General features: G+C 34.5%; 1 protein-coding gene across 4 annotated transcripts in view; it reads left to right on the top strand.

Moving 5' to 3' along the window:
• Positions 1-12,933, top strand: part of LRBA (LPS responsive beige-like anchor protein) — a 623,871-nt gene that overhangs the window by 148,621 nt on the left and 462,317 nt on the right. For all 4 annotated transcript variants that reach the window (XM_072975847.1, XM_072975846.1, XM_072975849.1 and 1 more), the window contains 2 exons: positions 2,072-2,231; positions 5,051-5,498. In XM_072975847.1, coding sequence (XP_072831948.1) covers positions 2,072-2,231; positions 5,051-5,498 — 608 coding nt within the window. The remainder of the gene's footprint in view (positions 1-2,071; positions 2,232-5,050; positions 5,499-12,933) is intronic.

The raw sequence follows: 12,933 nt of genomic DNA on the forward strand, positions 1-12,933 counted from the left end.
TATTCTTATTAATTGAGAAATATTATTTCTTACTAATTAAGAGACCATCAATTTTTGTTTTTTTTTGCACCCAATGACTGGTTCATTTTGGGACCAAATATTGCTTTCTTTTCTCCCCACTCTCTTTTCTTGAGCAGGTGTTGTCTGTTGCCCTATGACTTTGTATTTCCGAGAGTGATCTTTAAAAATCTAGAATAAATGACATACCTCTTTGGCTTTAAAACTTCTGTAATGGCTTTCCATAGCATTTAAAATGAAATAAAAACTCCTCACCCTGGCTCTATACAATTTGGCTCTTTCAAATGTTCTAATAATTTATTACATCACAGTATTTGGACAGAGAATCAGAGTGTCTCCTCTGTCTACCTTATCATTTCTGACATTAACAAATAATTTTAATTTTTTGGTAATTGTGAAAGTTACATAATCACCTTATAGAAGTTTCCAAAAAGAGAAAAGACCACATTTCCCAAACAATATCCCAGAGGCGCTTCTAGCATAAGCAACCTTTGAAGAAAAAAGAAATGACCTAAGACTGGGGATATAAAGAAATTAGTACCCTGAGGTTAAGAGTTAAGGTTTTTAATCACTCTAATGCTAGTTCAGATTTGCTTTTTCATTTACTGTATGCCTTTAGGCAACTTACTTAACTTCTCTAAGCCTCATGTTGTGTGAACAGGTTAATGAATGTATATGAAGTACATAGCACAATGCCCGACTCATAGTAAGTATTCAATAAATGACAATTTCAACTGAAAACAAATTTGTTTCAGAAGTTAGGACCTATGGGATATTTTTTATGGGCACAGATCAGGCATACGCTATAAACTTCATACTGTAGTTAGTAAACATTGAACATATTAATGGGCTAATTAAGGATTTGGATAGGCATACATAATTTATAATAAATTAAGAATACCAAGTAAGTTATATGCCTACATTTTTAATGTCGATATCATTAATAGCAGTTACTGTAATAGATGGTAGGATTGCATAGCAGAGGAACACAGGCACTTCCGGAGATGGTTAATAAAAAAGGAAAAATACACATTTGTCTTTTCCCTCAAGACTAATAAGATCTTATACATGAACCTAAAAAGTACCTAAGATTTTTGTCAGATTATAAACATGTCTGGTAATTCTATCAAGTGGTTATGTTCAGGTAGAACCTGAAATCTCATTTTTTTCCCATGAAGTTGTATCTAAAACTTTTCATACTCATTAATTGTTAACTTTTAGTTTCATTTGTACCACCTGTTTCCTTTTATTTATCTGCTAGGCAACAATGTTCTTTGTTTTCCTCATCTTAAATTTATCTGCTACTTGGGGCACCGTTAGTTTGCAGTATTTAATGGATGAATTTGAGTTTTTCCTTTAAATTAATTAAGTTCCAAGCTATTTTGAAAAGTTACCAAAATTAGTGATGTGTTAGGATTCCTTGGAAAATGGGGAATTTCACTAGATGAAGAGATCACTGATACGCAGATATGCAGGTGATCTGTAGAGCTGAGACGAAGCCAGGATCTTTTTAGAGGTCAATCTAATTTGCCTCTTTTTTTGCTGGCAAACACTGTAGTTTCAATCCTGGGTGCGTGGTTGTCTGTACTATTTTAAAATACTCTTGAGGATTTCTTTGGCATCCAGTTCTGTGTCTGATAACCTTACTTTTTTTATCTTGAGTGTTTTATCTTTTAGAAAAACTGTTACTGTGATTTTTTAAAAACATTTTAATTCTTATGGTTAGAAGTAAACATAATTATTCATTTATAATGATAATTGCTATTTGATTAATCTTATAAAGTATATTAGGGCATATCTCTTCAGGTTGAGTCACTTAATTTAAGAAAATGAACCACATTCTCTCTCTCCATGTTTTACAAGCATAAAACTTCACATTTACAGGCATTTTTCCAAAAGCCTTTGTCTAATCTTTGCTTGGATGAATTTATTACTGTTTTCTGTGTAAATTGAAAGATTTGTTAATGTGTTTTGTATTTAATATTGTCAGGTAAAATGAGTTAAAATGTGTTATTTAATAGTGGCATGATCAATTCATTTTCTTTTCCCCCAGGAGGATAGCAAACAAGCTCAATTTTTAGCCTTGGCAGTTGTATACTTTATCTCTGTTCTTATGGTCTCGAAGTACAGAGACATTTTGGAACCCCACAATGAAAGGCATAGCCAGTCATTTAAGGAATCTGGTAGTGAAAGTGGAAATTTATCACTCCCTGGTAAGTTTCCATATTTTATTCCCTAACATCCAAAGTTCAAATAAAACATTACTACTTATGGTTTAGTTAAGATACTCTTTCTGGAATTTAAATCCATTTATGTATAAAGTGAGAGCATTCATTCGTTTTTATTAGTAACTAAATATTTTAAGTACCATGTAGTTAATTGCACTTGGGAGATAATTTCTTTAATGAGCCATCTAATTGAAAGATAAGTGAAAAAATGTTATTCTTTACAAATAAAGTAGTAAACATTTTTATTTACCTTAGCATTTGGAGAAAAAGTAACTTATATTTTCTTATTAGAGACAGATTTGTTGACAAATAACTGTAATAATTGAAGTAGCTGCCAGTTATAAGATGTACAGTTAGAGAAGCAGCCGTTGTAGTTGTAGAAGTAGCTGCTTCCCAGCAGAGGTGATTTGCTTATCCAGTGTGTGTTCATTCAGTGCCTGCCAGATACTTGTTCACTATGGACAAAAGAAGAAGTCTGCCCTCATGGAGCTTATGTTCTAGTGAGTGGGTTTTTTGTTTTTTGTTTTTGTTTTTGTTTTACTTGTGGAAAAATAAATCACACTTTATTTTAACATATGCTGGTAGAAGCAGCACTTACAGCATTAAAACAAGTCTTTTAACAGCCTGGATCATGTGGAAGATGACCCAAGATCATGGTGGATTGCACAATAATGTCCTAACCGCCCCCCCCCCCAAAACAACCGCAACACAACAACAAAAAGAACAACAGCAACAACGAAACAGGAGTCAGAATTGATTTATGTTTCTGAAATTAACACTTGGGATTCTGTTTTAAGACTATGCCCTACAGGGCAAGGAAAATCAGTGTTCTGGTTATGTACTGCCATGTAGCACACTGCCTTGACGCTAAAACCACGACTGTTTTCGTCTTTTTATCCTGACTTTGTGAATTTGATTTGGGCAAAGCACACTGGTCATGATTCACCCCTGCTCCAGATGATGTTTGCTGGGGTTGAAAGCCTGAGATGGATCTTCTGCTCATGTATCTAGTCCCTGAGCTAGGATGGCTTCAAGAGCTAGGGCTGGCTGACTGCAGTGGCTTGTCTGGGTTTGTATGTGTGGGGCCTTGATACTTGTTCTCAGCTGAATTCTGTGGTTTTACTCCATTAGTTAGGAGGTCCTCTTCCTCTTTATGTGGTCTCTATGCATGTTCTCTGTAGCAAGGTAGCCAGATTGCTTACAGAGATGTGCAGGGATTCTGAGAATGCACAAGCTGCCTGACATTCTTAAAGGCTGGGCACAGACCTGGCCCAGTGCTCTGTCTCTCACATTCTACTGGTTAAAGTAAGTCAGGCCCAGCCCAGATTCAAGGACTTCTCAACGGGGTGAATGCCAGGAGGCATGGGCCTGTAGAACCATTCATGTAACAGTCTGACATAACCAGTTAGGGGGATATTGCAGTAATCTAGACAAGAGGTGATGTGGGGATGGACTAGGGTGGTAGCTGTAGAGCTGGCGAGACTCTGTCAGATTCTGGATGTGTTCTGATGGTGAGAAAACAGGATTTTAAAATATTGGGTGTGGATATGTGAAAGGTGGAAGGTAGTCAAGAATGATTATGAAGTATAGTGGAAGGTATAGTGGAAGACTGAAGGTAAAACATATTCAAGGAAAGATAAGAAACTCAGTTTTCAACATACTGAGTTTGAGATGTCTTTTAGACATAGAAGATGTAGAATAGGTAGTTACAGATAACAGTCTGAATTTTTTTTTCGACATAGTGGTTTTTAGAACTTTGAGAGTGAATGAGACCACAAAGGGAATAAATGTTGCCAGAAAAAAATAAATGGGGTAAGAACTAAGTCCCTCTGATTTAAGAAATCAGGGAGAGAAAGAAGTGAAGAAAATTGAGGAACAATCAGTGAGAGAGTTGATGAAAAACAGATGAGCGTGGTGTCCTGTAAGCCGAGTGAAAGCAGTGTTACCACACTGGAGAGAATAACTAGTTGCTGCAGCTGTGTCAAGTGATGTGAGGACTGAGAACTGACCATTGGACTTAGCATTTTTGTTGGAATGGAGTGAATGCCTGGCTGGAGAAATGAAAATCAAATAGAGAGAAAAGGTAGTGCTACTTATTGAACTAGCTTGTAAGGATCATTGAGTTATTCATGCACTGTAGGAGGGGTAACAAGTTTTTTTTTAGCAGTAGAAACCACGTTTGAGGTAGAGGTGTTGGGATCAGTCTCTGAAGAAATGCCCGTGTATAAAGGCACGGAAGCTCAAAATACGTCCCATGTTCAGCAAGCAGTTTACTGTGGTGAAGAATAACGTGCTATGGTGTGGGTAGCAGGAGATAAAGGTGGAGATGAATAGTCATCTGGTAAGTATTTACTGACCACCCACTACTTGCCAGGCATTGTTGTAGGCCCAGGCATTGTTATGGGTGCTGGTGATGAAATATTAAAGAAGACAAATTCGGTGCCCTGATGAAGTGTATGTCCTAGCAGACTCATATTATTGAAGAACCTTGTATTTTATCCTAAGGATTTTGGACTTTTTCTTGTCAGCCAGTGGCTTTCAACTCATTGGTATGTCATGTTCAGTTTGGGATTTTCTCAGATACTTTGTTATTATTTATTATTTTATTAAACTATCTATTTTGATGCTGTGTGTTTATGTGACACATTTTATAGATTATGTAATTTATTTTTGCCTTTTAGAACATGCCAAATATCTCATAATTTAAAATAGTAGACAGATATTAGGACAAAATTAAGAAGTCATATATCAAAAATGGGTTCTGAATTTTTTTTATTTGTATTTTTCTTCTCTTTCTGGGTAAGATGTGGAAAGCTCACCAGCAGCATCCAGCCCGTTATCTCCGGCATCAGTGGAGGAATCGGGAAGCACATCGTCTGCTCGAAGGAGGGACTCGGGCATCGGGGAAGAAACAGCTACTGGTTTAGGAAGCAGTGTGAGTGTAGCTTCTCCTGTGGCACCTCCAAGTGTCAGTGCAGGCCCCGATGCAATCAGTGAGGTGCTGTGCACTCTTTCTTTAGAAGTCAACAAATCTCAGGAAACCAAAAATGATGGAGGAAATGAGTTGGATAACAAGGCTGCACCATCAGTTCCAGTTTCAAAAAATGTCAACGTGAAGGACATTCTCCGAAGCTTGGTTAACATACCAGCAGATGGAGTCACAGTGGATTCTGCCCTCCTGCCACCAGCCGGCCTTGGAGCTCTTGGCGATCTGTCTGTTGAACAACCTGTGCAGTTCAGATCTTTTGACAGGTAGTGTAAATAGTCTTCTGTTTTGGTATGCTTATAAATGTATAAATTATAAAGATTTACAAGGTAAACAGGAATTTAACTTCACTCTGCTGAATTTTGTAGCTTCAATATAAAAAAGGGATATTTTACCAGAAATTGACACAACATTGTATGTTGACTACAATTTAAAAAAAAAAGGGATGTTCGATCTAGTTTATAAAAATTACAGGGATTTGTATATCATTTCAGATTTTTACTTATCAATATAATCAATAAGATGATGTAAAATAGTTTTAATGATACACTGGCAAGTTGTATTTTAAACAATTTTTTTCTTCATTACAACTTAGAAATCACCAATACTTATAAATGATTACCTTTCACTTCCCTGCTGTTGGTACTGTGCCAGCCTTTGTGAAAAAAAGTGGGAGTCTGTGGATTCCAATAGACTCAGGAATTCAACAAAGTGTGGAGAGTCTTGACAGCTTGAGAAAGCTGACTGCAGACTCTTGATGTGGCTGTCCTAAGAAACCTTCTGCTAATTTGCCTAAAATTTTTCTATGTTTTAAAATTTTCTGCAATTCTATCTGTAAGGCATGTATATATTAGAGTTATGAAACACATTCTTTTTCAAAACTCAATATTTTTATCTGGAAACAAGTTCTAACTTAGTATGAGAAGTTGTCAGTTAAAAGAACTTTTATTTTTCCTGAGTCATTTGAAGGGATGTGGACATAACTCTGTTACTCTATCTGTGAGTAGTATACTGTATATTTTCCATGTAGCCACAATACGTTTATCAAAATTAGGAAATTAATACTGCTATATCACTACCTTCTAATCTTCAAACAGCTTTCAAATTTCACTAATTGTCTCAGTAATGCTCTTTATAATAGAAGGATCCAATTAAGAATTATGTGTTGTTTTTTGTTGTGTCTCTTTATTCTCCTTCAGTCTGGAAGAGCAGCTCCTTAGTCTTTCCTTGAATTTAATGATCTTGACACTTTAGAAGATGAGAGCCCAGCTGTTTTGTAGAATGTCCCTCAGTTTAGATTTGTCTAATGTTTCCTCAGGGTTAGATTCAAGTTAAAGCATCTTTGGCAGTAATATCACAGAAGTGACATTGTTTCTTCCTGTTGTGTTGTAACAAGTGGTACATGGTTTTATCTCATTACTGATGATGTTCATCCTGATCGTTTATTAAAATGATGTTTTCTCCACTGTTAAGGTATTCCTTGTGAAGAGGTGCTCTGAGACTCTTATTATCTTCATCTAATGAATTCAGTACATTCATTATGGTCTCATGGTTTCCTATATTATTCAATGAATTATAATCTGTTGTTCTTGTTATTTATGTTGATGCTCAAATTGTCTCTGATTTGGCCTCTGGGATTCCCCTCTGGTTGGCTCTGCTTTCTTTTGACATACCATCATCATAATTTCCCTCTGTCTGATTGTTTATTTCTTTATCTGCAGTTCTCTTTATTTTATCTCATCTCCTAGTTTTCTGCTTCAGACTTGCTGACACATTGGTATACCAAGCTGGTTAAAATTTTTTATGGTAATTAAGATGCTCTGAAAGAACACAGGGAGTATCTAATTTTAGTGGAAAATCTTTTTGCCATCATCCTCTGTCATCCTGTTCCCTCTACTTCTGTTGAAAAGTTAATCAGTGTCCTGGAATGAAGAGATTAACAAGAGTCTAAATTCCAGGTACATAGCACATTGGCATGTGTATAAAATGACATTATAGATACAGTGGCTGCTAGATTCAGTGTCTTTTTCTTTTTTTAATAGGCTTTGAAATATAGGAGTTAAAATATTGACTCTAGAAATCAAACAAACTGAGTTTGCGTTCTGGCTTTATTACTTATTAGTGAATGTAGTAGACAAGTTACCTCATCCTCTTGAGCTTCATTTTCCTTGTCCTTAAATCGTGTAATACCATATTGCCATTAAAGAGAAGAGAAAAGCAGAACAGTATGTACTGGTGTGAAATGATACTGAAGATGTACTAATGTAAAGCATTTAGCTTGGAGAAATTCATCAATAAATGTAAACCGAGCTGTCACATCTGTTGAAACCCTCAGCCACTGCTGTTCTCTGGTGTGTGCATGCGGATTGTATGGACACTAAGTATTTGGAATACATATTACAGATAAAAGGGTTGTATTCTCAGTATATACATATAATGCTAAAAAACGGATAAAATGACTAATCTAGAAAAACTGACAAATGACAGGAACAGGTAGTTCATAGAAGAGAAATACTGCTAATATGCAGATATGTAAAGATATTCTATGTCACAAATAATGAAGGAAATAAATACTAAAATAACCAGAAGATTGTTTCATCTGATTAAATTTGTAGAGATGTAAAAGATGGTGCCTAGTGTTAGTGAGGATATGAAGAAACATTTTTCTGTTTTTGAGAGGGCATATTGGTACAGTTTATTCAAGGGAAAATTGGCAGTTAATTTTATTAATTAAAATTTAAAATATGTAAACCTAATTATATCTCTGGATGTTTATACAGTACATATATGCAAGTATAAAATGTTTTCTACTGTAAGAGGAGTTTCATTGTTAAGCTAATACCTGTTGAGCTTTTACTCTGTGAAGGCCTGTTAAAGTGCATTTTTTAGACAGTAGGTAGGTAGGTGCATAGATGGATACTATTTTTAGTCTGTCTTTAGAGATGAAGAAAATGAGGCATACGGAAAGTAAGTAAGTAGCTTAAGCTCTTGCTAGTAAGTGATAGAGCTAAGATTTGAGCCACGGCCAGTGGACTTGGGACCTTGTTGGGTGTGCTTTGCAAACATAGTTGCTAATTTATGAAGGATTGCTTACATGTGTTGTTTCCTATACATATATAATAAATACTGTGCAGTCATTAAAAGAGAGAAAAGCACGATACTATATATTGATGTAAAGTGATGTTGAAGATTTATTATTAAATGAAAAAAGCAGTGTACAATTTGTTTGGAATTTGTGGTCTTTCAAACAAATATATATATGTTCACATATGCCTCAAAAATTATATAACAAATTGCAATGGCTATATTGTGAGGGAGAGAAAAAGTGTAAATGATTAGTTTTTTAATGGTCATAATTTTTATAATTTGTTTAAATTTATATTACTCTTAGATTGAGTAGTCAGAAAAACTTACGGTATAGATTTTTAAATTTAATATACCTTTCTAATGTACTCAAACTTGTTTCCTTAGAAATGCCTCAAATTTCATATATTTTTGGCATTTATTTCTTTTTAAATAGGGTAGAAATTAAGTCTATGCCTTAGTGATACCTTCAGTAAGTAGGTTGTGAACTTATTTAGGAAACTGTGCTTAGGGAATACATTTTAAGGGGTTCATTGAAATAGAAAAACAAAGGGGAATTTTGGTAATAGCATTTTTCAGGGTGTTATTTGGAACTTACATGTTTGGTATGCATTTAATGTATTGTCTGATGGCAAGCAAACTGCTCTGTTTTCGCCCCTCTTTTTCTTAGTAAGAGATACCTTTTGAAAAACGGTTTTCATGCAGCTTTAGACCAGAGGAATATCTTTTGAGAATTTCAAAGCATCCCTCTGATCATGTGTTTATCTCTGGAATGCTGTGTCAGAAATCACAACTCTCCTCATATCTTAAGAATTATCAACTTCCAAGCAATAGCTGGAAAGTTTAGAGTAACAGCTACATGAGTGGAACCTTGCTGAAAGGCTGCCAGGTTGTGGGCCTTTGTGGATGGCAAGGTGTTTGTGCTCATTCCCATGCCGGAATTCTTGGTCTTATCTAATTTGAAGATCCTCTCTGGTGATTAGTGGATGCCAGGGATTTATCTTGATAAAGTTCAAGGGCTTGTCTGGCTTTTCAACTAGATCCTTAGGGACTGAAGTACTAGGCTTAAAATGCTCTTTTCTCTTTCAGTGGACTATTTGCATGTTAAATAAAATAGCATTTATATGAAAGTTTGTGATATTTCAAACTGATAGTACTTCTGAAATGGAACTTCTGAACCTTAGTGATCTGAAAGACATTGTTTCTTTTTGCTGTTGTTACTAGTTAAAAGAAAAAATCTTCAAAAAAAAAAAAAAAGAAGAGACTCCCTAGTTCAGGTAAAAACCCCCACAAAAGTCAGCAGTGTTTATACTTGCTTTCTGTCGAGGCCTAGGAAAATTACTTCTTTCTCATCTATAAAATGGACATAATAGTATGTAGTATTTACCTTATGGGTTGTTGTAAGTTTAATTTCCTCATGGGTTGTTGAAAATATAAATAATTCATATATGTCCTTAGTATAGAGCCTAACAAATACTAATTATTCATTAAAGTTGATGAGTATAAAGAAAAAAGAATAATAATATGTGCAATTTTATACTTTAGTAATTGGTTTTTAATAGAAAGTTGGAAAAATAGCTTCCCTAACTAAAAGACATATTTATCTTCCAAATTTTTAATGCCAAAACATTTGAAATGCTTTTTGTTAAAATGGATGGCGGATATTAAAAATTCAGTGATTTCTTTCTTAAATATTAGCAAGGAATTCAATTTGTCTCTTAAGTAGACACTTAAGCTATAGCATGAGAACAGTGCATTTAAAAAAAAATACTGTTAAACATGATAAATGCAGCTTTAAAGATTCCCCCTCTGTTGAAGATTTTAGTTTTTTTACTCTGAAATTTTATAATAATAGTAAAAACGGTAAAGGGAATGAAAATATCCTGAAATCTGCCTACTGCTTAATATCCTTTTAAGTGAATCATTGTGACTGAATTTTCTTTGTTTTTATGTAGCCCAAAGCTGAAATATTACTATGTTACTTCCTCAGAGATGATTTGAATCAGTCAATGAATTTGGAAATTGATTTATTTTATTTCTCTATTATGTACTAAGTACATAGCTGGCCCAAAGAATATGGTTTGTTCCATTTGTGAGCAGATACATTTTTGTATGTTTGTAGTAGGACATAGATAATTTTTTATCTTGGAAGTCTTTATTACCATTGCTTATCAATGCCTATAATGTAGAATATATTTAAATGTTAATATGATTGTGATAATGGTTTCTCAACTCTTTGAACATTCTAAAAACCATGTAAGTGTACCCTTTAAATGAATAATAAATTGTATGGTATGTGAATTTATCATAATAAAACTTAAAGGTCAGTATGAGGAAATAGTTGAAATTTGAGGCTCTTATTTAGACAAACCTGGAGTTGTGGGGTAGTTTTGCCTTTACCTTGGCAAGTTAGTTACTTTACCTTTCTGAGCTTTTACTTTTTACATTTTTTAAGTGGAAGTAATATTTATGTTAGGACTGTTTTGTGAATGGAGTCATAATTCTTGGCATATTGTCAGTGCTTAATCATAGCAGCTATTAATTTATAAGTTTATATACTAAGATCCTGTAGGACTACAAGGAATAATGCATTATGAACTTTGACTTGGCAGTCTGAGGAGGCTTACCTTTGAGTAAGGTTTTGAAAGGTGAGAAGGAAGTTTGCTGGCAAGCAAGACTAAGAGGAAGGCCTCTTGGCAGAACAAAGGATCAGAATTGTGAAATGATGTACACATTCAGCTCAAGAACTATCAAAGCATACTGAGAAGTGTGTAAGGAATGCTGGTTAAATGTAAATTCACGTAGGAAACCATGAGATGTGTCAGGAAGGAGAATATGTGAAAGATCTTGGACAATAGACATTTACTGAACTGAAGGAAAGTATTGCTGTTAATGATTGAAAGCATTATTTATGGCCATTGTTGAAAGGAATAGAATTGAGGTCAAGTTCTTTTGTTATCTTGTATTAACCATGTCCTCTTGGGCAAATACAGATTGTGCATATTATATTCTAGGACATCTGTGGTAAATTTGTTTTCTTGTTACTAGTTTTCCAACATTTATAAAATGAAATAATGAAAATGTTTAAACATACAGAGAAGTTAAAAGAACGGTAGTGAACACTCAGAGACCCATCACTGAGATTCTGCAATTAACCTTTAGCTGTTAGTGTCATTGAACAATTCTCCATATATCCATCTTTCTATCCATCAGTCTTATTTTTTTGTTGGATTGCAAAGTATGCTGCAGATGTCAGACCCCTTCACTGTTAAACATTTCAGCATGTAGATCTTGAAACAGTGGTCAATATAGCTCATAAGGTAAAATGTACATACAATGAAAGGTACAGGTCTTAAGTGTGCCATTTGATGAGTTTTGACAGATTTAAACAGCTGTGTAACCTAAGTTTCCAATCAAGATATCATCAGTCTTGAAAGTTCCTTCATGCTCTTTTCCAGCCAATGCCTGTCTCCACCCTCTGCAGGCAATTATTGTTCTAGTCTTTGTTTTTTTTTTTTTTTTAACAACAGATACATTTCCCTTTCTAGAACTTCATATAAAAAGAAATACCAAGTTTGTGTTGCTCTGAATAAGGCTTCCTTCAGTCAGTGTAATGCTTTTGAGATTCATCCATGTTATGTTTATCAGTAGCTTGTTTCTTTCTTTTTATTGCTGAATATTATTCCATTGTATTAGCATATCACCATATTTTTATTCGTTTTTCTGCTAAAAGGATTCGGGGCTGTTTCCAATTTTTGGCTGGTACAAAATAAAGCCTTTCTGAATTTTATTCTACCCGTTTTTTCTCAACATATGTTGTCTTAGGGAAATTTCTAAGAGTGGAGTTGCTGGTACATAGGGTAGGTTTATGTCTTAAATTTCAAATATAGAAAACCAATTTTACTATTCTAAATATTATTTTCTGTTGCTCCTATCTGTATTTATCTATTGTATGCAGAAACTACATCTTGCTACTTCTTTGTTTTGGGAACAAATGTGAAAGTAAACTTTAAGTATTCCTTCTCCCCTCTCCCCCGAAAAATAGGTTGCTAGGAAATAGGTAGCTAGAGATTCTCTTAAACAATAGGCTTATAAATTTCTGCCTGGAGTAGGAAATACACAAATTACTTTTAATACAAAACAGTTCAGTTTTCTTAATGTACCACCAGCCCACGTGGACACACACACACACACACAGGGGTCACATCTACTTCCCCTAAAGTTAATAATCTTCATCTGATATAAGCTACCATGATTTAAGCACACCATTTTGGATTGAGGGCTCAGGTGGCTGTTGCTTCTATTTTTTAGTGTTATAGTTAACATCAGCAGTCACCCTTATAATGAAGTGACACCAGCTATCCCCAAGTACATTGAATAAGCCATGCCTAGCACGAGAGAACTTGATTTAATTGGCAACAGTGTTTGCTGTCACATGATAGGCACTGGAGTAAAACGGAACCTATTTCACTTTGTATTGTCTCTTTCTGATGTAACATCAAAAACAAAATATATTTTTAAAGTACTGGAATTACATTATTTCCACTTTTGAATACAGTTATTGGGATCAAGTATCTAAGAAGTTTATTTAGAAACTGAATTCTTTAAAGCTATTAA

This window comes from Vicugna pacos, chromosome 2 (genome assembly GCF_048564905.1).
Source record: "Vicugna pacos chromosome 2, VicPac4, whole genome shotgun sequence".
NCBI lineage: Eukaryota > Metazoa > Chordata > Mammalia > Artiodactyla > Camelidae > Vicugna > Vicugna pacos.